Source organism: Pollicipes pollicipes, unplaced genomic scaffold, assembly GCF_011947565.3.
Source record: "Pollicipes pollicipes isolate AB1234 unplaced genomic scaffold, Ppol_2.1 Scaffold_6052;HRSCAF=7182_pilon_pilon_pilon, whole genome shotgun sequence".
Lineage (NCBI taxonomy): Eukaryota > Metazoa > Arthropoda > Thecostraca > Pollicipedomorpha > Pollicipedidae > Pollicipes > Pollicipes pollicipes.
Window position 1 is genome coordinate 27,546,323 of NW_023596805.1, and position 26,979 is coordinate 27,573,301.

At 51.9% G+C, this 26,979-nt stretch overlaps 2 protein-coding genes across 3 annotated transcripts; one reads left to right on the top strand and one right to left on the bottom strand.

Moving 5' to 3' along the window:
* The first annotated feature begins 332 nt into the window (after window positions 1-332).
* On the top strand, window positions 333-3,924 carry LSm7 (U6 snRNA-associated Sm-like protein LSm7). Of its 2 annotated transcripts, none has more exons than XM_037228279.1 (3): window positions 333-420; window positions 2,078-2,264; window positions 3,499-3,924. In XM_037228279.1, exons 1-3 carry the CDS (start codon window positions 409-411, stop codon window positions 3,636-3,638), a joined length of 339 nt encoding a protein of 112 aa, XP_037084174.1. In that variant the 5' UTR covers window positions 333-408; the 3' UTR covers window positions 3,639-3,924. The 2 variants fall into 2 exon arrangements, with proteins under 2 accessions (XP_037084174.1, XP_037084175.1); XM_037228280.1 differs by having other exon boundaries at window positions 354-420; window positions 2,081-2,264.
* An 8,130-nt stretch (window positions 3,925-12,054) lies between these two features.
* On the bottom strand, window positions 12,055-26,915 carry LOC119104182 (uncharacterized). The gene is made up of 5 exons (XM_037227859.1): window positions 26,781-26,915; window positions 17,669-17,953; window positions 14,998-15,072; window positions 14,602-14,731; window positions 12,055-14,285 (listed from the first exon to the last, which is right to left on the bottom strand). Exons 1-5 carry the CDS (start codon window positions 26,796-26,798, stop codon window positions 12,547-12,549), a joined length of 2,247 nt encoding a protein of 748 aa, XP_037083754.1. The 5' UTR covers window positions 26,799-26,915; the 3' UTR covers window positions 12,055-12,546.
* Between the last annotated feature and the right edge of the window lie 64 nt (window positions 26,916-26,979).

A 26,979-nucleotide genomic window follows, 5' to 3' on the forward strand; every position in this document is an offset into this window, starting at 1 on the left:
TTCCCACCAAATTTGACACGGATCTATGTTAGTAACCAAATGGCGAAATATCTGAAGAATAACAAAATGATGTAATATTTTACGCCCGGGTGGCAGATCATGCGTAAAAATTCTAAATATTCAAGCCTATCGGGACGTAAATACCAAGGACGTGTTCCACTGGGCTGCTTAGTGCGTCAGCCGCTGTCCACATTAAAAAATGATTTTATCTTAATGCATTCAACCGCCGTTTTCCTTACATTACTTGCATGACAGTGCATTAGTGTAGGTTGGCCGTTTGTTGCGGTTTCGACGTTTTTGCGACAAAGTAATGCTTTCTCACTTCGCGTGTACGGAGCGGCAGCGGGCGGGAACGTTCGGTTGGGTTGTGCGAAATTTCGTTCAGTAAGTTAGGTTGCAGTACGCAGAATGGCTTCCACGGTAAGTATATCACATTGTAGGGGAGATGTGGCCAAAAAAATTTGAAGTTGAAAGAGGATACGGGTCATTCTAAATGCTCACGAAACGCCGGTGGGCTAGTCAATGGCGTCCACGAGATTTTAGACAGATTTTAAAATTTGTGTTGGGGTTCAAAGAACATGCAATGATGGAAACACCTCTAATCCACCTTATCAGCTTTCCGTTCTGATTCGCTCTCTGGGCCTCCTGGATTCACCATCTATAGTATGTTTGTTTTGTAGCAGTAGGGATGCCAGTCTGAAAATCCAATCAATGCTCGATTGCTAAGTGACCAGTGGGCTAGACTTTTTGCAGGTGTTGTGTTAGATTCAGTTCATGCTAAATTGTGCTGAGGTTTCTGATAACCTTGTTTGAGCATATTTTGTAATGTTTTATCCACATATTTATCATGACAGGTTCATTGTTTTAGAATGCTGGCTTTATATCCTTATGTAAATACTGATTTTGGGTCCAAAATACTGATTTTGGGTCCATTTATGTTTTATCCACATATTTATCATGACAGGTTTATTGTTTTAGAATGCTGGCTTTATATCCTTATGTAAATACTGATTTTGGGTCCAACTCACCAACACTTAATTTAGAACATTTGTGCCTTAAAATTTTGGTATTCATTTTTTACTTGTGCTGAAGATGGTCATTGTAAGCAACATGTACGTTTTACTATTCAGGGAGGAGTGTTCGTGAACACACTGAAGCTGATCCCTATGACCCAGGTCACTCTTTAAAGTCTGTGCATATATGATCCTACAATGTATAATGGTTGTGGGTACATGTCATCAGGTGTGCCTTATGTCTGGTAGAGGCTAACCATTACCTGCAAACATGCCAAACAATGCATGTTATGTGCTTCCAACTCTCTTCTGCTTCATTAAAAAGCTCAGCATCCTTTCCAAGCTACCTATCTTATGTCATGGAGGCAAAAATGGTAAATTAAGGTCTTATCTCTTACCAGCTGCTTTTATTGATGCTAATTGACCATCAGCACTCTTACACTGTTCACAGCAATTTTGTTGGAGGTATGTCATCCCTTTGGGTACAAGCATATGTGAATCTACCTTTAAGAGGGGATGGCACACCCAAATATATGTCAAGTGGGTTGCAAAGATCTTGGGTTGTGACTGGGATGTATTTCTGTAAGCTTGTTTCATTTTGCACTAAGTTAGCATTCAGCCCAAGTAAACCACATGGCATTATTATAGTGAGCATGAGTACCTAATTATCAAAATCAAATCAGTTCAAATCAAATCAAAATCAATTCAGCCTTGGATATTCAGAAAGGGGCAGTGTGCTTTCCTGATTCACAATGAATATTCCTTTGTCAAGAACTTCATCTTAAGCATGCAAGCAATGTGCTGGGTTTTATTCCTAAAAGGGACAGGGTGGATCTAGCCAATATTACCTACCACCACTGAATCATGCAGCATTTTGATCCATGATGCTACAACCAAAGTTGTTTTTGTTGTTCATGGTTTGTTGGGAACTGAAAGCCACCTTGATAGCTTGATCATCCCACTCATAGGAAAAGTAGTGTCAGAAACCCAGTATGGTTGACCCAATTATTTTCTGTAATGAAATTATGTGTTGCTGACATTGACAGCCCTGTTGTGTTCTGTAGCAGCCTGCCACTGGAGGGGGTGACCAGAAGGAAAGGAAAAAGAAGGAATCAATCTTAGACCTCTCCAAGTACCTGGACAAGCCCATTCGGGTGAAGTTCTCTGGTGGCCGTGAGTCATCTGGCATCCTGAAGGGGTTTGATCAGCTGCTGAACCTGGTGCTTGACAACACCACAGAACACCTCAGAGGTAGGCTGATCCGCTGGCATCAAAAACCAAAATGATGGCATCAAAAACCAAAAACCAATGATGAACACCAAAATAGATCACAGGGGTAGGCAGGCCCACTTGTGGTTCAGTGGTGCAAGAGCCCAATATGAACGTCAAGGTGGTTACATCAACAGCCCAAGGGAGTGGACATAGCTTAATTGACCATGACCTGCTCCCAACATTATTTGTACACTTACAGTAGGGTGTTTCTGCAGATTTCCCTCACATGTTGCACTACTTTGCCACATAGCTGTCCAATAGTTTGCCCTCCACAGGGAAGGATAGTTTGAAGAAGCCAGTGGACCTTAAGTCAGTCTACATACAGTACCATTGATGGGCATCACACTTGTCTGTCATATGGAGTTGGACAACATATACAGTGTGACTCAGTGCACAGATTTTCTCAGTCTCCAGTCTCCAGTCTTAGATATTCCCTCCTGCCCGAGACACTTCCATGCACAGTCCAGTGGCCCCTTGCTGCAGTCTTCAGATGATATGTGCCAGCTGGTGTTCGGAACCTTTTGCACGCTTAATCGCTGTTGTGAGCTCTCACCACAATGGGTGTGGCCATGCAGGCGAATTGTGAAAAAGAGAATCAACCCAATCATATTACACTAGATTATTGTCACCTAAGGCTTTTGGAAGCTGGGGTCATGGTGCCAATAGAAATGATGCACCAGGCAGCTACATGATAAGTGGGCAATCAAATTGGGCAAAAATCAGTGATGCTTGATTGATTTCAAAGGCTGTGACATGACAATAATGAAATGTCATCAGGAAATACTGTTGGTGATGAAGATTTAGCCTGTTTTCACTGCCTGTTTTCAAGCCTGGCACCGTCAGCCACTCAAGGACTAGACGCCGCCGAATCCACACTACACTACATCCTTAGCGCATATTCTCGCGTGCCACGCACATTCTCACAGGCTGCGCTCGACATAAGTCTCGGCTGTAGATCAGCGCTAGCGGGTGACCAGGCGCCCCAAGCCTCCTTTACCTGCGGGACCCGTGGTGACGTGGCCTGTTTGGGCGCCCAGGCCCGTACCTGACCTCCCACACCTGCGGGACCTGTGGTGAGGTGGCCTGTCTGCCCCCAGACCCGTACCTGACCCTGCGGGACACGTGGTGAGGTGGCCTGGCTGTGCCCCCAGACCCGTACCTGACCTCCCTCGCCCGCGGGATCCGTGGTAAGGTGACCTGGCTGTGCCCCCAGACCCGGACGACCCGTACCGGCTGACGGAGGACACGCGCCAGTTGGGCCTGGTCGTGTGTCGGGGCACGGCTGTCGTCCTCATCTGTCCAGCCGACGGCATGGAGAGCATACCGAACCCGTTCGTGCAGCAGGACGGCTGAGCCGGTGCCGGCGCTGCGTGGCGGTGCCGCGGCACGGTGGCGGGCGCGCCGGCCGGTGGCTCCAACTGGGAGACGGCGTGGTGGACAGGTGGCGCCACCTGTTGTCAGTCGTTGGCTCCACGGTGGGGCAGCCTCTGCCGTCGCCGTGCGGGTTTAAGTTCCGTCTAAGTCAGATGGGACTGTCTTTATGTCACCGTTGCTGCTGCCTCTTGAGTTCGTGCCCGTGGCTCCAGCCGTTTCCATACGACATTGTGTTGTGGTAAGGAAATAAAGTGTCTTTTTGTTATTCTTCGTCTAGTTGCCACGTGTACGCTGAGCAAGGTTCGGATGATAGCTTGAGAAAGCTTCGAGTCTGTGCTCACACTGCTCGAGTAAGCTCCAGCCTAGCTGTCGGATGCCCGATTTTCCTCTAAAACCGCTGGGTCTACCCGACACGGCCACCTTGGTCTGTCGTGCGGCAAAAGGTAGCCTTCTCCGCTTTGGCTTACAGTGAGGGCATCGAGTCCAAACGCCGGTTGTTGCTGTTGGCTGATGTGGCGTCTAAACGCCACACTAGAAGCTCTCTAAAGCCCTAGGAGCCATTCATCTGAGCGCCAAGTCGAGGAACGTCCCATCCTGCGGACGGCAGCAGAGCAGGGCCCCGGATTCCGCCCTCATGTGGTCGTGGGATGACGCAGTGGCTGGGGCTCCGTTTTTAGACATTTTGCTTTGGTTCCTGTAGCGTGGAAAGACATCACATTCATCTTAGCAGAAGTCACATTGAACGACAATGCGAGATGTCGTCAAGGATTGTCGTCCTTTTAAATCATGCATGTCTATCGACGAAGCGCACGTGTCTTTTTTCAAAATCAAGTTTGATGCAAGTCCAAAACTTCGATACATCTTTTACAATGCATGCAAAACAGGCTCATGGACAGGTAATGAGAGTTTCCTGGACCTGCACCATTCATTCTCATCCAATCCTGGTACAATCTAACTCTCAGAAGAAGCTCTCAGGGTCACCCCGGCCGGGTGCAGATAAATAGCTACACATTAACATAACCTAACATTTGTTTTAGCTTACCTGATTGGCCTGCGTCAGGTCACCGGTCAAGACTAGGGATGCACACACGCCGAAACAACCACAGCACAAACGCTGAAAGAACGGTCGATGTTTTTGTACACTTCGGACGGGTAAGAGTGTAGTGAGTGTCCTGTAAAGGTGACGAAGTGGGTCAGAAAGGCATCAAAAAAGAAAACATCGACCACTTAAAAAAGTGTGCGTGTCGTGCCACAGGACCCGCCAACCTGGACCTGGACCACGGACCTGGACCTGGACCATGGACCTGGACCTGGACCATGGACCTGGGCTTGGGCCTGGACCACGGACGTTTCCAACATACTTCTGTCGAAATTGAGCGGTGCTGTGGACATTTTCTTAGGGCAGCTCGTTTTTCCAAGTTTGTGTACTCCGCTCGACTCCACCATTTCAAATCTGGAAACGCTTTGGTGGAAGTGCGGTGCGTCTGTTGAACTTTGGGAATCATTCGAAGACTTGTCCTATTTGTGCTCTATCGTGGCCAGACGATGCCAAATTATGGGGCCAGACGGTGGCAAGTTATGACTCGTAGGAAAAATTTTGGTCAGGGGCGAAGTGTCACAAAATTACGTTGATTTGGGCCAAATTCTTGCGAAATCACTCAGTATCTTGTGTTAAGCTTTCACCTCAGGAGGGCCAGGGCCTCCGAAACCATCCCCAGAGCTGCGTGCTAAAAGGAAGGCTCACTTCCTGGCAATTGCCCGCATTAAACGCCCAAAAATCAATGAAAAAACAAGTTCTCTTAGCTCCCACCACGCTTAATCGACTTTGAAGAGGACAGGTTTTGAAATAACCATTTTCGAGACATCCAAAGCTTGCAAAGTTGTGGCGCCGCCTGTTTTAAGTGGTTCTTCCCAGCGATTCTGATCTCTCGTGAATTCTCCGTTAGTGGCGAATGTATTTCGTTCATGTAGAAAAAACCCTGCAACCTGAAACTGGTGAAATCGGATCAAAAAGATCATGGCCGATTAGGGATAAACACTGCCTGGCGATAGTGATCCGACAGTGGCATCGTGCGCGTTGGTCGCACCCATCTCGAGAAAGATAAAACAGGAAAATAAAACAGAAGAGACAAAAAATAAATACAACATCGCGCCGTTATCTTGCAAGCCATCCGTGCGCGTGACTCGCGATGATCCAGATAGGCGCTTTGGGTGGGTCGGCCGAATAAAGCGGATTTTCTCATCTGTGAAAAGTAAGTGCTACTGGCAGCTTGAAGCCCTTTGCCAGAGCTATCGAATCCCTGAAGTCGCACTGATCGCGCCGGATTATAGCCAGTTCTCCCCCCCCCCCCCCCCCGTATTCTGGCCAACACGCCACGGGCAGGACATGCGGAGTTCGTAATGTGCAGTCAGGGGGTTAATTGAACAAAACATATCGTGACAGCGAATGTACCTGTGCGCCGGTGGTGTATGCTATCGTATTTACCTCATCGTGATTTTCGTGATCATTCAAATGTACGGCTGACTTCGAGGCGCGCGAAGCGGTGATCATTCTGTGCATGGTGTGATTCTACACTCAAGTCACATCCTCATTGTTTTCTATTTTAAGGTTTCCGGCTTGTGCTATTCAGCCCCCCAATCACCCGCATTCGTTCTTGACATAGATGTGTGCGCAGTGTCTGGCGTTTGCCGCAAACAGTTCAAGAGACTAAAAGCGTCCGCCGCCTATTCGACCGTGAGTTTAACGAACATGATAGTTGATCTTGTGCTGTGGATGTGTCTTAAATATCCATCAGCGATCGAATCAAATTTCAGACACGACACGCCGGACACGTCATTTAAGACATGAATGATCACACAGTATTCGACTTCATGGCCAGGCTGTGTGAGTAGCTCCATCCAAACCCATATCGGAACGGCCCGCCGATCACTGGCGATACGGCGCGTAAATGCACCATGGCAGGTGCCGTGCACCGCGCAGGTGCAATGTCGCGCAATACAGGACACGGCGCCAACTTTAAATACTGCTACTTGTGAATAGAAAGGTGCCACCATGTTCATGTCGATGTCATTATGGGAGAGTTAGTTACCGGCCTATAACATAAGTCTCGTATCAGCCGGCAACACTTTTTTTTATCAAATCACTCTTTAAAAATGCTAACGTTAACTGCGACAAGCTTGCACTCACAGTGATATCTTTACTACGGTGGCTCGGAAAAAAATTGTAACTGAACCTAAATATTGCAACTCTGTGTGTTTCACAGCGCTGGTGTATGGCTTTCATTTGTCAGTGAAATACATTCGTCAGATGTTGAAATTGCTTTATTCATTCGACCTCCAGACACCGTTTCACTCAATGCTTTGTCGCCGGTCCACGGCAATGCCTGGCACAGATATGCCGTCCAAGTTAAAACACGTCTACATGTGAGCAGAAGGTGCAGCCTTGCGCACACAGTGTAAGTGATATCGATCGGCCGGCAATGTAAGCCTAATATTGGCCGACGTGACCTTTTTTGTTCAAATCCACCCTTGGCAGCGCAGAGCTAACGGCGGCCGGCCTGCATGTAGGGTGGTGGCCAAAATACGGCGGCGCGGGAAAAAACACTCGTAATGAAACCGAAAGATTGCGACAGTAATCATTCGATAGCGCTGTTAAAGACTGCCAGCTGGCAGTACGGCGCACTCGTTGGATTTTGATTTTATTCGCTCGACACTGCAATAGCGCATTGGTGGATGCTGGAGCAGTCCGGAGTGGTGAATTGCACAGATACGGTGTCCATTTTCAAATACTTTTGCTTGTGGATGGAAGGCCCCGGTTAGCGCACAGGATGTCATTGTGGGAGCACATTAAACCGACAATGTAAACCTCGTATCAGCCTACATGGCCAATCTTATTCAAATCACCCGATGACTGCGCATAACTTTTTCACGACCCCTTTGTGCTCAAAGTGATGGATTAAATAGGGGGCCCGGATTTGCTTACCACTCAAATGTGCTTACGATTAAACCCCAATATTTTAACTGTGTGCTCTCAATACCACTGGTATAGGGCTATCAGCTGTCAGTGCAACGCACTCGTCGGATTTTGATTTCGATTTTATTCGATCCACACTCCGCCCAAGTATCGCTCTATGCTTGCGTGCCGGCCAAAACGGTGGTTTGCACAGATGCGGCTTTTCATTTGAAATGCATTTATTTGTGTGCGGAGGGTGCAACTGTGTTTACACGATGTCATTGTGACAGCACTATGAATAGAAACGTAAATCTCGTATCGGGTGACATGACGAGTTGTGTTCAAACCACCATTTGGGAAAGATACTTTCCGACATCCAGTCTGCACTGCATGTAAAATGATGATCATATTACAACGGTCCATGAGAACACTCATATTCAGGCAAATAGATTGCAACTGTGGTCATTCGATAGCGCTAGCTTAGTGCTACCAGCTGCCAGGGTGGCACCATTGGCGGATTTGGTTGCAGTTTTATTATCAAGTTGGCCGATGCAAGATTTACATTGCCGGTCGATAGTCATCCCATAAAAGCGTCGTGTGCATACATTTGCACCTTTCTCACAAAAGTAAAAGTATTTAATATTGGACGCCGTTTCTGTGCGAATCACACTCCAGCTGGGCCGCGAAAATTTAGTGATAACCTTTCGGAGGTCGCCAGAAAAAATTGATAACAAAATCCGACCAGTATGTTGAACTAGTAGCTGATAGCCACGTATCAGTGTTATTGAATGAACACAGTTGCAATCCTTTGAATTAAGTGATAATTTTTCCCCAGACCCCCGTAGCATGGCTATCACTCTAGGTGCAGGCCAATGGAGATTAATCCGCGCTGTCACGGGGTATTCTAAACAAAATGTCATGTCTGCCGATGCCAGATGTACTTTGCAGACTGAGAACGCTCCCACAGTATCCTCATTAGCGCCAGGCTGCACCTTTCACCCACAAGCAAAAGTATTTCACATCAGGCGCCTTATCTTCACAAATCGTCGCTCCAGGTGGCTGGCCAGCATTAAGTGATATGTTGTCGGAGGATCGACCGGAAAAATAGACATGAAAGGTATGCTGTAGTGGCAGCTGATAGCCTTATACCAGTGCGAACGATTGGACACGGTCGCGATATTTGAGATTGTAAGCATTTTCCAAGACCGCAGTATTAGGCCATCACTCTGTGAAGGGGCTGCCCGCCGTTAGCTCTACGGTGACAGCGGATGGTTTTACGCTAAGGCCGGTCGTGTTGGCCATGCTGCTATTTAGCTACTTTTTCTGCGTAGTTGTGGCGTTTTAGAAACGCTGAGCACCTGCTGATATTCATCAGCTCGGCCAAATACAACCAACAGAACTAGTGGAATAACATACCGTGTACGCTGGCCAACCTACGGTGTGACAACAGGTAATCCCCTGGCGCATAAGCGCCTCCATTGATCCTGGTGCAAGAGAACTGCGAGAGCACAGCAACCGAAATGGCTACCACACAACACAGCGACGCGGCTGAACTGCCGCCGATCTGCCTCGTGCGAGGTCATGGTGCTGACCTGTTGAAACGGGGATCCGCATCTGCCGTAATTTTGCTCCACTTTCAAGTATACAACACTTTCTAGGCATCATCAAAGTTTTGTTTTTGTTTGCACCCGCCAAATGCGCGGCGGGTTCAGTTGCCATCATAGCCCATGATGAAAAGCAACGGACAGAATACCCGTGATTTATGAATGAGATGGTGCGATTGAAATGTGGGGTATTACTGTCTGAACCATTTCAGCACTGTGATGAGATTTATTAGCAGATAGGCTCTTTGCCTTGGTGTTCCACTGTCGATTCCTTGCACGTCGATGCTACTGGAACTGCACGTGCGTTGCTCTGTACGAGTACTCATTATTCACGTGCGATACTCGAAACTGCACGTGCATTACTCTTCACGAGTACTCATTACTCACGTGCGATACTCGAAACTGAAGGTGCCTTTACTCTGAGTCTGCATGGTTCGTTAGCAGAGTGCGCCTTCAACACCCACAAACGTTAGGTAACAAATGATGTATTTAGCGTTATCACGACAGAACGTGTACACTTTCATTGTGGGAAACGATACAACCGCGCGCTAGCACGCGCAACCGTCCTTCATTCATTCCTGTTCAGGGGGAGCGTGCCCTGTGGACCGACGTCACAAATCGACCCACCAGCCCTGTGCTCTCCTCCAACATTTTAATAAATAGCCAATCATGAGAAAAACACGTGCTATCAAAAAAGACATAATATCTGTTGTATGAATGCACACAATGAAATAAATAACAACATAACAACTAACACGAGACCTCATCGCCACCTGCGTGCTCGGTTATTCAAATGCACTACATGTGACTACCAGAAGCAAACACGAGTACAGGAGAGTTAAACCTAACAATTTGCCGCCCGTCACGCCGACACCACCTATCGGCGACCTGAGCAACCAGCGCTTAAAGGAATCAAACACGAGCAGTGCTGGGAAGCAGCTGACTGCAGAATGCCATTCATTCACAACGGCGAGCAGCTCTCGATTCCGAAGACGAGCGCTGCGGGTTCACTGGAATACGCTCGCCGAAGTTTCGCCGGCGGCGGGGGGGGGGGGGGGGGCGGGGGCGGGGGAGCAGAGCTGCAACTTTATCAAACGTATCAGCTTTGTCTGCTTGATGACATCACCTATGTGAGATCGTCGTGCTCTCCACAGTGGTGTCTCGGGAATACTTGTGTGTGGAGGTATACGATCATAGTCAGTTTGAGAAGGTGGAGCCTTCCGTTCTTTCTCTAATTTGCACCTCGCCAATGTGACAGAAAGAGCTCCCATTCAGAATCAGTAATTCATGCGTGATACGGGGACTGTGGGCAAATGATAACAACGCTGAGGCTGAACATCGCTTTGCTCCAAATGGCGAGACAAGACTCGTCAACGCCGAAGGGACAAGTGAATTTTGGATACTTTTGGATGCCCTGGGCTAATGAACCTGGGGGAGTCTCCCCGGTCTTGCGCAACATTGCCTCTGACTGCGACGCATGGCGAGTCGAACGAGCGAGATGTTTAACATGGTGGTGTGTCTAATTGCCGATATAGCCGGCCTGGACTCAGTAGCAGTCGCACGCGTTCTCCTTTTTCACGTCATCCGAAGCGTTGTGGGCCCTGTCCTGTGGCCTCTGAGAACCTTTAATTTCAGGATGGCTTTCAGTTTAAGCTGACGCTAGCTTGACAAATCGCTGAACTCTGCGGGGGGGGAATGCGTCGATTAAGTGCAACATGGTGAGTATCTCTAGCAGCTTGTTTCAGGAAAACTAACACTGTCCATCAAAGCCACGTGCTGTTACAGCTACGTTTTCCTCTGATGTGTAGTGTCCAGACGCCAGCGTCAGTTCAGCATCGGTCTGAAGCCGCTGTACAGCTCCGGCAGCTGGAACTCGGCTGGAGACCGGTCTGTGGACCGTGGCGTTGACCACCTCTCCCTCGGGGTCGATGACCCCGCGCTCAAGGTCGAGCCCTGGGGCCGTGGCGCATTGGAGACGCTGCCGCGGCGGAAGCCAGCCGGGGGACGCTGTTCCGACTCCAGCGTGCGCTCCCGTGACCCCAGGTCGACGGGAATGACCTTGCCAACGCCGGGTCCCTTCGGCGGACCGACGGCGTAGCTGGACGTGTGGGTGACCTCGACTGTCATGTAGTCATTCCGCGGATCATAGCGGGAATTCGCCGTCGCCGCCGCCGATCCCTGTGTAGTTGTCGTCGTGGGGGTTGTTATGGGCTTGGGTGTAGCGTTAACTTTGGGCGTTGTCTTGGCGGACGTGCGAACTGGTGTCGATGGCGTGAAACTGAGCTTCGTTACCTTCCCGGTAGTGGGCTCTGCCGTCGTGCTTGACCCACCCACGACTACTTGTTTGCTCGTCACGGCTGCCGACTGCTCCGTGGTGTCATCCCTCGACAGCAAGGGACGCTCAGCGCGTTCCACCGCGTCGCTTGCCTTCGCTCCCCCCGAAACCAGCCGCGCCAGGAGCCCGCCCTTCCTCCGCCCTCTCTCCGCTCTCTCCGGCTTTTGCTGCTGCAGCGCCGCCTCCACCGGCGCCTTCGCACGCGCCGCGATGTACGGTGCGCGCGCCGTGGACGACACCACGCTCGACATGTCCTCGGGGTGCGGGATGTACGGCGCGCCGGGCGGCGGCTCCTCGAACGGGCCCACCACCATGATCCGCTTCTCGTTGAGCAGGGTGGCGGGCCGCACCGTCGGCGGTCGCATCGTCAGCCGCGTCGGCTCCGGCACCGGACGCCTGCCGCCGCCGACGCGACGCCGCGGCGGTGGCCGCAGTCCCGTCCGGTTACGCGGCGGCAGCTGCTGGGCGGCCGGGCGCGGGCGCAGAGGGCGCTGCGGTCGCCGCCGCTGAGGCTCGGCGAGCAGGTACCCGCCGCCCTCGGGAACACGGAGCACCTGCGCCACGCTCGGCTTGGAGAGCTTGGGGTGCAGCATCTGTAGGGTGCTGAGCTTGCCGAGCTCGCCGGAGCCGCGACGCCGCTGTACCTCGGGCGCGCCGCGGCGGCGGGTCGGCTCCGTCTGTCCCCGGCGCCGCTGCGATGGCCGCGGCGGCGCCGCGCCGGCAGCATTCGGCCTGAACTGCGGCAGGATGTTGAGCTTCGGGCGCGGTGCCTCGACGGCCGTCTTGGCTGCCTCGGAGCCGGCCGGCAGCGGGTCTTGGCGGACGAAGCTGCCGCCGGCGCGCACCAGGCCCGGTGATCGCTGCTGGTCGAGAGCCGGCAGCAGGCGCGGCGGAGGAGGCGGCGCTGACCCGCTCAGCGAGGCGGCCGACGGCGAGAAGGGCCGGCTCGGCCCGCCGCCGAACCCCTCGGGGAATCCCTGGGGGGCCACTGCACCCCTATTTCTGACGGCGCTCCGGTCGGCGCCGGGCGGCGCGGGAGCCTGCCGGTCGCCGGGCCTCGGTCGGCCCTCTAGTGGCCGGACCGGCGCCGCGCCCTGCCGCGGGCCTGGCGGACGAGGCCGGACTGGTGGCGCCACCTGCGGCCTCTGCTCCTCCTCGCCACCGCGGAACCAGCTCAGCAAACTGCCCAGGTAGCCACCAGACGACGGCTTCTTGGTGGGCGGAGGACGGCGTGGACGCGTGCCCGGCCTGCCATCTGGCGGCTGTACCGGCCTGCCTGCCTGTGGCTGGCCCGGCCTGCCTCCCTGTGCCAGGACCTGGCCTGCCCCCTGGCAGCAGACCCGGCCTGTTGTCCGACGTCGGACGCTGTGGGCCTCCGAACGGTCGAGAGGCGGCGCCTGGCGGCGGCCGGCCGAAGCTGGGGCCGGGCAGCTGCTGGATGCCGGCACCGGGGCCCGACTGCAGGTTCGGCCCCTCCGTTACGCGGATCGAGGCGTCCGTCTGCCCGCTGTTCGGGAAGACGGGCTGGAACGGCTCCTGGGGCTGGAACGGCTCCTGGGGCTGGAATTGCTGCTGCTGGTGCGGACCAGGATTACGATGGTCAGATGATGTTTGCTGCTCTTGCTGCTCGGCGTGAGAAAACGACTGCTGCTGCTGCTGCTGCTGGAAGAATGGCTTCTGATTCTGCGGCGACGGGGCCTGGTTCTCCGGAGAGAACAGACCTTCCTGTTGCTTCTCACCTTCCTCAGCATGAAACTCCTCCTCGAGGGCCGTCTCTGGAGTGAGACGGAAAGGCTTCTGGAAGCCCCCGACCAGCTGCGGCTCCGGAAGCGGTTTCCGGAATATGGGCTTCTTCGGCGAGCCGTGCCTCTTGTCCTTGTTCTCGACCGGTGCAGGCCGCGGCGTCACTGTGTCCCGCCACGACTGGGGCTCCACTGCGCTGGGTGTCACGTGGTACACCTCTCTGGTGACCTCGGTCGGGCGCCTGGTGGTGGTCGTTGTCGTAGCGGGAGGCGTGTCCTTACGACGGCCAAAATCGCCAAAGTTGGTCTCAAAGTTCGGGAAGGCGGGGAAGTCGTGTGAAAAAGCGTCGGTATGCAGATCGTCGTCCTCTTCTTCTCTGTTCGGGATATCTCGAACTGGCTGTCGCTCTTTCTCAGCAGAAGATGGCCGGGGAATGAACGGCACGCGCTTGCGAGTTTTCAAACCGCCCGGTCGTCGCCGGAACGCCAGCTGTTGGTGCAGCGGCGCACGCGTCACTGCCGGCTCGTCCTCTGATTGGTCGAAGGGCGCGGAGCCAAGGTCATGGTCGCCGAAGTGGTCGTCTGATTGGTCTATGCCGAAGCCGTGCGAAGCGAAGCTGCCGTGCTGGTGAGACGGCCGGACGGTGACCGGACGCCGCGAGTCGGCCGTCACGCGTGAGCCGAACTGGCCACTGCCGGGCGTCACGATCTTGGCGCGCGGCGTGGTGGTGACGTACTGCACGCCGTCGGTGACGAGCGGGCGCCGGGTGCGCCGTCTGGTGGTCGGCGCTGCAGTAGTGGTGGTGGTGGTGGTGGTGGTGGCTGTGGTGGTTGAGCGTCGTTGGACGGCGGACGTCTGCTCGGCACCATAGCCCTGTAGGTTGGTGTTGGCGTACCCTCCGCTGACTGTGGGGCCTCGGGGCCTCTGGTGGCTGCGCACCTCCGTGCCGTTCTTGAACACGTGAATTGGGATGTCGAGCAGCTCGTGGAAACCTGAAATGGATGATGCGAAATCATCTGACTGTTCGTGGAGCACGGCGTGGGTTTTGATGGAACCCTTGCTACGAGTGTACACGGCAAAGCTGATAGCACTAAAACGTACTGGATGGCTGCAGAAAAGCGCGCAGTTAAATGCAGCAGAATATGAAGATCGAGAGCGATTTAACATAGCAAATGACAGCACATGTTAATTTAAGACCCAAAAGCGGACCGAAAACAGACATCAACGTGTGGAAATGGTACATTTCAAGCGCTTTGTCCACCTATCTCACGCGCACCTACGAACGGGCTATCGCTAAAATGCACTCACTCTGCGGGAACAGCTGATACGGGTTGTACTCGGTGACCTCCTGCTGAGGGTCACCGAGGTCAGGAGCCTGTGGTCGGCTGTAACGCACCTCCTCTATGCCCTCGGGGGTGAACTCGTTCTCTGACGAGCCCTGCCCACACACAGAAGTGGCGTCAAAGACACGAGGAAAGAAATGGCACGACCACACATCCTCCGCCAAGGAGCGCGTGGTATGCCACCTGCCATAGCGGTATCTTATTTCAGCGATTAGCGATAACTTAGCGATTTGAAACAACATGTAAGCGCATATCGATATTACAACGTAAATCACGTGGACAAATCGGCGCAAATCAGAGCTGATGCTTACAAAGGGTCTAGCGCCTTCGACGTAGAGCGATCAGATTGTCGGGTACGTACCACGTACTCCGGGTACCGTTCGCTGACGGGTCCGTCGTACCGCTCGATGGGTGACTGTTCAACCGCTCGGCCCGACTGTAATGTCACCAGAGGTCATCGGGCGCACCGATGGACGAGAAGCTCAAGTTTTTGTGGTATTGCTCGCCCAAGGGACGCTAATCATCATGGGCGCCACGTGAATTTGCACATTGAATGCAAGCAAAATCATGCGGTGAAACGGGATTCAGTGCAAGTTCGGGAAAGAACGCAACCAAAGACTATTGAGGAAACTTTGTGGAAAAAAGAAACATTTAAACGCTTTGTTATTCAGCCAGTCAACGTTAACCGTGCACGAGCGGTGGTTCGCTAATCTCGCCCCAATCCCAGCACTTTGCCAGAGCTTCGGTACCAAGTGTCATAGAGAAAGAGGCATTTTTTGCTGCCTGATCCCTATAACTGGCACTGGCGTCGTAACGAAGCATACAACTCGGTAAATATATATCATACATATCTATAACATATAAATATGATGTATAAATACATACAAAAAATGAAAACATATGTACATATTAGAATACATAATATATAAATATATCATTAACATAGTAAATATATAACATATCTCCCGGTAGCCATGTTCCGAAAACGAGCCCGGTGAAGCCAGCTTACCGCCTGTTCCTTCCGTTTCGGTCCACCACGAGCCTATTCCGTCTCCCCGTGAGGGGAACTGACATCAGCCCATGTTATGGCCCCGGGCCCCACCCCCCCCCCCCCCCCCCCCCACCGGGTAGTTGCGTGTGTCTGGGTGTCAAAGGGAACTGACACTGACCTGTGTTACGGACCCATACCCACCCCTCCCTCCTCACCGAGCAGTTGTGTGAGTCTGGGTGTGGGAGGATACTGACGTCGGCCCGCGTTACGGACCCAGACCCACCCCTCCCTCCCCACCGAGCAGTTTTGTGCGTCTGGGTGTAGGAGACCGACACCGACCCGTGTTGCGGCCCCGGGCTCCGGCCCTCCCTCCCCACCGAGCAGTTGTGTGCGTCTGGGTGTGGGAGGGGACTGACGCCGGCCCCTGTTACGGCCCCGAGCTCAGGCCCTCCCTCCCCAGCGGACCGGGCTGGCGCTTGTGGCGCCGGCGCGTAGACTGGCGGCTGGTTTGCGGCGTCGGCCCGGCGGCTGTGGTCCCCGGACGAGGACGTATCGCCACGCCGGGGAGGACCGACCGTGGGAAGGTCCGCCAATTGCCGTGAGAATTGCGGTCGGCAGGTCTGTCGTCAGCGTTGCGGCTCGGTCCGGCGGAGCTCACCGACGAACCTCAGGAGCGTCGCGGCTCGGTCCGGAGCTCACTGACGAACCTCAGGAATGTCGCGGCTCGGCGCAGAGCTCACCGACGAGCCTCAGGAGCCTCGCGGCTCGGCCTGAAGCTCACCGACGAGCCTCAGGAGCGTCGCGGCTCAACTTGGACCTCACCGACTAAGCTCAGGAGCGTCGCGGCTCAACTTGGACCTCAACGACTAGGCTCAGGAGCGTCGCAGCTCAACTTGGACCTCACCGACTAAGCTCAGGAGCGTCGCGGCTCAACTTGGACCTCACCGACTAAGCTCAGGGGCGTCGCGGTTCGGCCCGGACCTCACCGACCAAGCTCAGGGGCGGCACACGCGGCCAGCGGCAGGAGTTGCTTGAAAGGATGCGATACGTGTTTGGTGCAACCTGATGTCGGCAATCTGCCGAAAACCCACATTATCTGTGTTGAACTTACCTGTGTGAGGCTTCTTTAGACCATAATTTTGTGGCTTAGGCGCTTCCGAATTCTTGCCATGGCCACACTTTAACACGCGCGTGGGTGGAGGTAGATTTAAACTCTTCTCTCCCCTCCCGAAGGTTTTTGCATAGTAATTTTTGATTGGTGGGATGTGCCAGCGCCAAACTATGAATATTATAAGCAACTGAACAGTGGTCTTGTGGTATTAGACAGTGATATGTGCCTTGCAAGGTCACTGACCTATGGTAGGTCAAAGTCATGCCGTAGCTGTGACTGAAGGCAGTCTTTAGAGAATCACTCAATCGGATGCGACAAGAGTGTTTGAAGAAGAAATGCATCTCTGAGATAGTTTCGCAGGCAATAAAGCAATCATATTCCGGCTTACAGCATATTTCATTGATCTAGGTCAAGTGCAAAAGTCAGTCCGAGGTCAAAACCAATTTGTTTTTAACTTGGGATTTTGCTTGGTTGAGTGGTTTCTTGTTCTTATTTCGAATTTATTGAAAATAAGTACCGTCACAGATACCAAATGAACAAAGTCGCCTTTTCCTTAGAAATGGCATTTAGGTTCAAGGCGGCTGCACGAGGACGTCTGGGAGTACTTTGGCCCCCAGTCTGGAGTATGATCTTGTTTGAACTTATGTTGCCTCAAGGTCATGACCTGGGAGCCTCAAATTTTGACGTCAGTGAGTTTACATACTGGCCAACTCACACGGATAATTTAGTTACCTAGTTCTGTTTGCTTCTGAGATCTCAGAAGTCAAATTTAGTCTCCCCTCCCCACACAAGCGAATGGTATTTAACTAACCATCCAGGCGCGTGCTAACGCCTGTTTAAGCTTACTGTTTCGTAACACCCTTGCCTACTTGGGAGCGTACACAGGGTTGACCTTATCATTAGCCGTTCTGATAGTCCTCAAGTTCTCACCTGTCCCGGCTGGTCGCTGAGTATGCCAGGTCTCTTGTCCAGCTGGCGTGATACCCGATTAGTCTCCTCATCTGGCAGCTCTGCCGTGATGTCATCAGTGATCTCCACCACGCGAGCTGCCACCGATCCCGCCTTTTGTGGCCATCGCACCGTCAAGGTGCGCATGACGTCATCTTGGTCGTGGTTGTTCGGGTCGTTGATAGGTGGCGGCAGCAGCGTATCGTGAAGATCCGGAACCACGACCGCGGCCAGGGAAGGCCCAGCTGAGATCAGAGCCCCCAGCACCTGCAGCAAGACAGGTGGGACGTCATAGTTCAGTGCTGAAAACCAGCGTGGATTTTGCTGCGTAGGCACAAAATAGCATAGGATTTTTGACCGAGAAATGAGAATTATTTCACCCTTCTCCTTATTCCGGTCGCTGAATCTTTGATGGAATGCAAGGGTTTTTGGCGTGCGGTTATCTGTCAGTTTTAATATTTGTGTCGGGGTAAGTCGCTCAACCTGCAGTTTGAGTCCTGTGAACTAAATATCTCCTCCCCGCCCATCTGTTACTCTTAATATTTTCTTCTTGCATTTCCTCACCTTGTTCCAGTTTTTCACGCCTTTTTCTCATGCTACTTTTCTGTGTTTTTGGCATGCTCGATCACAGTCAGTGTCCTGGATCAACAGCCTCCATTACAAAGCCGTTAGCGCCATCAAAGCTCGAGTCAAGGACATCCAAGCCTTTTCCGTCTGTCCAAACTCTGTCTGAATCCCTCACTCCCTTCCAATCCCCTCCTTTCCCTTATACGTCCTCCATCGCTCTGACTGCTACCGCTATCCATTGCTCTCACTTTCTTCCTTCCATCCATTTTCTCCGTCACTCTCCCACTCCATTCCTCACTGCTCTCTTGACACACATTTCCTCCGTCACCTCATCAACAGCGCCGCGGCAACAAAACACAGAGCGCCGCGCGCACCTCGCCGTCCTGGCCGGTGCCCGGGGGCAAGGCGGCAGCAAAAACGCCGCCGGCAGTGGCGTCCGGGCGCAGCTCCTGGTGACCCGGTGACCCCGGCCGCCGCCGCTGGTCGGGTCAGTAACCGGCCGCCGATCCGATCATTATCAGCTGTCGGCCGGGCGATCTGGAGGCCGGCCCGCTGGGAAGAGAGCGCCCGGACTGAGCCAGCCGGGCGGCCCACATGGCCGGCCACCTCAGCCGCCGACCAGCTGGCCCTGCACGGCCATTCAGACATGCTTACACCGGGCCAGAGAGAGCGCTGAGCGGAAGACAGGCCACAGCGCCGTGAAAAAAGACATTAAGCGGACGAAAAATGGTGGACTTGCGTTTTGAGCGAATGAGCGATTCTGCCCGAAGATGTTGTGGCTATCACAGTCAATGCCACTGGCGGGAGGCAGCCTCAGGTCATCCTCCACCAGCGGGAGGCGGCCTCAGGCCATCCTCCACTAGCGGGAGACAGCCTCAGGTCATCCTCCACTAGCGGGAGGCAGCCTCAGGTCATCCTCCACTAGCGGAAGGCAGCCTCAGGTCATCCTCCACTAGCGGGAGGCAGCCTCAGGTCATCCTCCACTGGCAAGAGGCAGCCTTAGGTCATCCTCCACCAGCGGGAGGCAGCCTCAGGTCATCCTCCACTAGCGGGAGGTGGCCTCAGGCCATCCTCCACTGGCAAGAGGCAGCCTTAGGTCATCCTCCACTAGCGAGAGGCAGCCTCATCTCGTCCCCCACTAGCGAGAGGCCTATCAATTACCACCCGCGTCGGAAGCTCCGCCGGGCTCCGTGACTGAGCAATGTCACCGTTACATAACCCGGAATGTGAGAGGGGCGGCCGTACATTCGCGGGCATCCGGTGTGCAGGCTTGACCCGAATAGTGGAGCGCCAGAGATCCGCGTTAGGACCGCCAGTCACCGCGCGACCTCTGGCGCCGCTACGGCCGGCTCCTCACAATGGCATGCCATCATGCCTTGCCGTACACATGCATCTTCGATTGGCTATCCAGCGAGAAACGGCCACTTTAATGATTGGTGAGGTTGGAGGTGCAAATGCATGAACAGTTTTACGGTTTGGAATAAAGGTTAGCTTGCCCTATTGTCCTATGCCTATGCTGGTCTTCAAATTTGCGTAACATATGCATATATATATATATATATATATATATATATATATATATGCACTAACTGATTTGTTGCAATAATCAGGATAATGTGTCAGACTCGGAACCACATATAGCAGGTCTAAGAGCGCTGGAGTCGGAATTGGCTTCAGCCCCATTGTCTTTATTTTCTTTAGATTCAGAATCAATTCCCTCTAAACTTAATTTCCACTGGTCTGACCTGCTAACCTGTGTTAGTGCTTAAGTGTTAATGCCATTGTATTGCCACTAATTGTAATACTGTGTTTGTTATCATGTTGGCACTTTTGAAAATCGATTCAGGGGCTAGCAAAATAAAGTTGACCTAACCTACCTCCAAATCATGTTTTATTCCCGGATTTCGGCCGCTTTGATTTGCGCATTTGATGCTGAAATTAGTGTAGTAGTTTTTGGTCGGTGCCAAACTTGTTTTGATGTTGAGGAATGACTTACCATATGGAGCTTATGTGTTATTGATTGTGATAACATGTGATGATGATAGCAAATTTGATCATGATATCTGATGATATTGATAGCAGCTGTTTTCACGATGGGTACATGCACTGAAAGGTTTTTAAAAAAAGTTTTAGAAATGTTTCTCTGGAGCTGTATTACACACTAACACGCTGACAACGCTAAGATTGCTTGCATGCGGTTCCATTAGCATGCAGGAGGTAAACCACATGTATCCGACAAGAGTAAGCTTGGGATATTGAATGAGACGCCTTACAGCCATTTCTTCAGCCCATGTGTTAAGCTCACCTAAATTCTAGGAAAATGCTAGGACTGGCAATCAACCATGGACATGGGCCGAAGGCATTAGACGTCGGTGGACCTATTTCTTGTTTTACACGTGTACGTGTACACCCTGACCTATAGCATGTCAATGTTAGGCCATGGATGTCAACAAAGGATTTTCTTACGCAATTTGTCAAGCGGATGTGATACAACTGAGGGTAAAACAGAGTAACACAGCTTTAAGACAATTACTCAGGCGATAAGACATTTGAATTAGGATTACAGCTGTTTCTCTTCACATTGATTTAGGTACGAAGGTCACGCTAAGGTCAAAATCCAACCGTTTTTGCTGGAAAGTTCGCTGGAAAGCTTCATAAGGTAGTTTTGACGCATTTGTCTATTCTCTTGATTCTCCCTTGCAAGGCCGTCAACACCTTTTTAAGTTCATTTCGTGAAGGGCAGGGGACGTCACTGACCAAAAACCACTTTGATTAGCCTGTTGGTTTGAGAAACTTGCCACCGAAGATGATTCTGGACAGCAATTTTAAGTTAGAATATCCAAATGATCTCTTGATTTTTGAGTAATTCTAACCGTTTAAAGGTCAGATTGTTGCTCACCAGATATGATCTGGAGTGGCCTTTTGCTTAGGAAACGCATTTAGGGTCAAACTAGCTTCGTAAGAAAGTTTAAGGTCACTTCGGACACTTATCCCGGGGTCGATCTTCTTAACTGCAATTTATTTGAATGGTCATGACCTGAAACCTAGATTGTATGTACAAATGAGCTTACAGATGGTCCCACCTCCTCTGTGAAACCTTTTGCTCTAGTTTTAGCATTTGACCTATAAACGGCATTAAATAAATCTCTCTCTTTTCCCCACCCAAGCACTTCATAATTGACCAACCACACGGGCGCGCGTTAGCAAAGCCACAGGAACAGCGATAAACATATTGCCGGAGGAGCGCAAACAAAGATAGACTTTCGCGATTTAACAATCATCGCACTCGCAAGAAAGGCTGTTCAGAATGCTGTAGCCATCGCTTCCTAAGAATAGACTAATTTTGTCGGCGCATGGCAACTGACTTGCGTGGAACTCATCCTGGTTTATTGTTATGCTGTCATCGCATGATGTAGGCACGTTTGCACTCGTGTTAAGCTGTATCTAAGCCCCATTTAAACCACCGGTCGGTGTTCAGACGGCCAGCGGCCGCCTGAGTCACGCATGTCTGCTGAAATCGAGAGTGCCGGCGGCGGCGACGTCTGGCTCGCCACAGGCTCCGCTGGCAACGTTCTCAGGCTGGTGACGCGGTCCTGGACACGCTAGCGGTGAGCTCATAACCGAGCCTGCCGCCATGGAACCGCACATGAGAATCTATGACGCCAACCACTCGGCCATAACGCCCATCCGGAACCGTTGTGAGCAGTTCAAGTAGCAGAAAATTAATGTAAGAAACAAGCCAGATGTAGTTATTACAAGAATAAGCTCGTGATAGAGGACCGCATCTTTCGCCGTGTCCTGCACAGCATTTCAGTCGGCAGCAGAGCATATCTACGCCTGGGCCGCCCGCTACCTAAGCCGAGTTCAAAAGGTTCCGTAAGGAGCTGACCTTTCGGGTCAGCGTCGCTCAGGGGCGCACGCCAAGGTCACGTCTCACCCGCTGAAGGCACCGGACGGCTGATGGCAGGGAGCTTTTTCAATCGGCCGAGTTATACAGCTCGCAAAAGCATGATTAGCAGTGACGTGGATGGTCGCAACAAAGGTCGGACATCCCCGCTTTTGGAATCCCTGGATGATCATCGGCGTCGAAACTCCGCTGTATCGGTTACGTGACCACCAAATGGTTCAGACGATCTGTCCGTGGGCCCATGAACTACCGCCGGCGCCGCAACCATATTCCCATAGTTTCAGACGGCAGTAACTCACGCGAGTCACGCCACGCGAACCAGCACCCACTGGCGTTTGTCAGGCTGTGTATCAATAGGGCGGAGTGAACGATCAATAGGGCGGCGTGAACGATCAAGAGGGCGGAGTGAACGATCTGTCACCGTACCAAAAGCCTTTGAGCGAAGCATTCAGCACTGCCTCCCGCAAGGCAGCAGTGGGTTCGTAAGTCACGGAAATGGAGCGGACAGGCTCGTCCGACTGTTACGGAATGATCAGCTGTTGTGAATATCAAATATCCAGCGACGGTTGGATGACATTCTAAAACACATTTTGGACTACCCGGTAAGTTATTGAATTTTCAACATCGTGAAAATGTATTCGAGCACTGAATCGGTACACCCACCGAGCGGTATAAACATGTGGTACGTAAGCATCAGCAAGTGCTTGGCAGGTCATCATCATCAATGACGTCAAGTACTTGAGCGTGAACCCGAGTAGCGTGCATTATATGTAGAGGTAAACCTACTCTGCAGAGAAGTTTTCAGGGAGATGGAATTTGATTTTGAGCTGATTATTTGTCAGTTGAGATTCGGGTGCAAAAAGCATCTTTCTAGCCTCACACGGCAGCTTGCTCACTGAGTATCTGCAGCAAACGATTCTCTGCGCTCAGCCAGCGCTCCTGTGCAAGGACATGTGAGCCGTCGCGACTGCATAGGCAATCCGTTTCTATCTGCTGTACATAACACCATTTGCTCGATCCTTATGGGTATCGTTAGGTGAAACCATGTAATGCAACTTTGTTTGTCATACGGCACTAGAAATGGTAGAAACCCATAAAATATAGGCCCATGAAGCGTTCACCAAAACAACCGCCTCTAGTGCACACATTATTACAAGCGTAAACCGCCTTCACTGTGTAAGGCGGCTAATTTGTGAATTGATTTGATATACCCAAACGCAATGTGGCAAATAGCTCCTACCCCGAAGAGTAAGGTTACCCACGAGCTTTGATGACGGGTCTTGTAGTTTGACTGCGGCTTTGTGCAAGGAAACAAAGATCGTCTCGACTTGGCAATCAATCTTACTACAGGAATGGGTTAAAATGTGTAGTGTTGCCGCCCTTGGTTAGAAACACATGGTGGTATTCCCATTCCTCCGATAGTTTGGAGTGCACTTCCACCTGTTACCTCAGACACTTGTAAATAGCGCAAGCTTTATGTATCCAAATTATAACAAATTACCTCGTCAAATGCCTGCCATCTTTGATTTTGTGTTAGCTTTGCAAGCAAGGAATCAACGACGATAACCGATTCAATAGCCAGTAAGATGTGTGACCTGTAAAATAGATAAATACCTGCATGAAACCCAACGAGCTCACCAATAATCGTTCATCATCAGGACTCAATATCAGCGCCCCGTAACTAGCATGTCATGGGTTTTCAAGATCATCGGTCAGTATCACAGCGATGACCGTCGGCCCGGGGCCCATCCGCGCCGACGCGCATCATGACACCGTTCCGTTTTCGCCGTTTTACGGAGCAGTGACTCTTCAGAGGCCCGCTCCCAGACGCACCACGCGAGAGCATCGATGCGTCTCCGCTTCCAGTCGCCGGAGAAAACTGTGACTCAGCTGGGGTGGAGGAAGCCGGACACGTCCGGGCATCAGCTCTGGCTGTCACAACTGGGTCACGTGATCGGGGTGACTCATCGAACGCGTCACGCAGGCTGGCGTGACGTCACGCAGGCTGGCGTGACGTCATGCCAATGCTCCACGCAGGCTCGCGTGACGTCACGGCAACAAGTCACTCACACCGTACAACGATCAATGGGTGACGGTGTTCCGGTGTAGACGCTCAATGGGTGCCGGTGTTCCGGTGTGGACGATCAAGGGGTGCCGGTGTTCCCGTGTGAACGGTCGATGGATGCCGGTGTTCCGGTGTGGACGCTCAATGGGTGCCGGTGTTCCGGTGTGGACGATCAATGGGTGCCGGTGCTCCGGTGTGGACGATCAATGGGTGCCGGTGTTCCGGTGTGAACGGTCAATGGATGCCGGTGTTCCCGTGTGAACACTCAGTGGATGCCGGTGTTCCCGTGTGAACGGTCAATGGATGCCGGTGTTCCCGTGTGAACACTCAATGGATGCCGGTGCCCCGGTGTGGACGCCAGTAATTCCAAAGGCATACACCCGGTAGGCCTCTTCTCTGACGAGGACGCCGGTGTACTTTAAAATATGTTGCAGGTATTCGCCATCATGTACCGATGTAACGCATAGGATTATAACGCGTATAAAACGGATTCAAAATAACCACGTAATAGCATACTAAATAAGAATGCTAAATATTGAACAAGACTAAGTTAACAACTGCAGCTCCAGCGTATAGTGTGATTGACGTGCAGCGTTTAAGATGCAGTACCATTATCTCGCTTGCACTGTATCATAGGCATTGTGCTCCATTGAAGAGAAGTCGTCTAGTTGGCTGCAGAAATTTTCTAACAGCAATAGACGAGTACATCAACCACTTGAAATATTGGGGCTATTCGGGTAATGCGAAGACGCGTGGCCTAGCGGGGAGGGGGGAGGGGAGGGGGAGTTGTTTGGGAAGCCCGTTACTAATGATGAGTAGATAGCTTGATATAGGCCAAGCAATCTGTCAATCTCGGAATATTGTTTCCTCCCATTCATCGGCTGCTGTCGAAGACTATTGTGGCCGAGATAACTGTGGACTCGCGTCCGGACCACTATCGCGTGCCCCATCGGTCCTGGAATAGCCAATGGCTGAAGGCGTTTTTTTTTCTCCAAAAACGTCCTAAGTAACGCAACATTTGCGCTCACCATATCCACTGAAGCGCCTTACTTAAAAGCAAATCAAGCATTGTTGCACTTTTTGGGCGTTTTTGAAACAGAATTGCGGATGGCGGCATATCGGGGTGATGTAAGTTGTTAAACGCATTTGCGAGCAATATTATGCACATAGATAAAACAGTGGTAATAGCCTTACTCCTCGGAGATAAAAAACCAGCAAAATGGAGATATGGATGCGTTGATATTTCAGCAACATGCCTTCGTCGAAGCGAATGGTAGAAGCGTTATTCGTTTCGATGGGGGCGTGTTGCCGAGATATAAACGCATCTATATCTCAATTGTCTTGGCTTTTCTGCGAGGAATAAGGCTTGAACTACTGTGTTATCTATATGGGGGTGTTGGTTGAGCTTACACTACATTAGATCTAGGTTGCGGTGTGGATGTGGTCGGCAGCGTAAACTACCGGGCAATTCCTTCACAGACACAGAACCTTCCCGATGAGAGACGCTGGAAAGGATCGCTTGCTGTGTGGGAGGACCTTTGCAATCGATCTCCATCATATAGTAATGGTTACCTGAGAAAGTATGTCGCTGAAGAGTTGAGCTAAGCAACTGGTGGATCCCCACAGAACAGCCGTTCCTCTAGATAACTAAGATTATAAGCTGTAGATTAATCGCTTCCAGGAAAGTTGATGGCACTAAATTGTTGAAAAGTTGACACAATCTAGTACTTTGAAATCACGTCCAAATTTTACCTTCCACATAGTTTTGGCCAGATATTATCAAACGTTCTCAAACATTCATACCAGAGAACTTTTTTGTGAAGGCTTGTACTTAATATCATGCATCTGCATATGGCGTCTGGCACAAAAACGCAAACTGCGTGATCCGCTTTTGCAGTGTGCTTATAACGTGGAAAGTTTTGTGGAATGATAATAATCTTGCCAGACATGCTCTAATGTAAGATCGATGGCTTGGCCAATTCCTTGCATACCACCTGCTCAGCATGCTGATGCTTTGATACAGAGGAATTGCCCACAAATTCCGATACGCCTCCAAACATACTCACTGAAGTGGGTCATATGGTAGCCGTAGCCATAGAAGCCGTCCACCAATTGATTTTAAGCCCACGATCACCGATCTGTCAAATATGCTCGTTGCTTTGACATGCTCGTCGCCATGACATGGCCTGCCGGCCGTTTTGATGAAGTAACGCGGCTGCAAAATTTCGAGGCTACGGAATAATTTGAATCGCCGGAACTTTGTGGGAAGAACGCGTTGCCGAGCTCGTAGCGCGACCCCAGCTGTAAGTGGGCAACGCGTGACTGTGGGAAGAGGAGTGACGGCTGCGAGTAGTGTGTTGTGCAGCACGGTGCGTTTGTGACGTGACTTTAGGGAGCGGTGGCTGTATCCGAAACAGCCGCGCCAATGCAAACAAGAGACGCAGTCACATGTCAGACCGAAAAAAACACCCTGCAACCGATTACCAAACTGCTCGGACGGCACAGATTACCCCGAAAGTCCCGACAGCACGACAGCGGAGACGGTCGACACTCACCAGACAGAGGGGCCTCATCCTCGCCGAGCGTCGCAGTCTCCGGCCCACGTCGTCACCCTCTGAGCAGCACCGCCGCGCCGCCGTCCCGCTGGCCGGTCCGGGGCTGCCGTGCTCTCTCGCTGTCGCCGCGCGACGTTCTGGTGTTATCTTCCTGTCGGCGCGGCGCGCGCGCGCAGTCTCCGGGTCCGCGGCGCCGCCG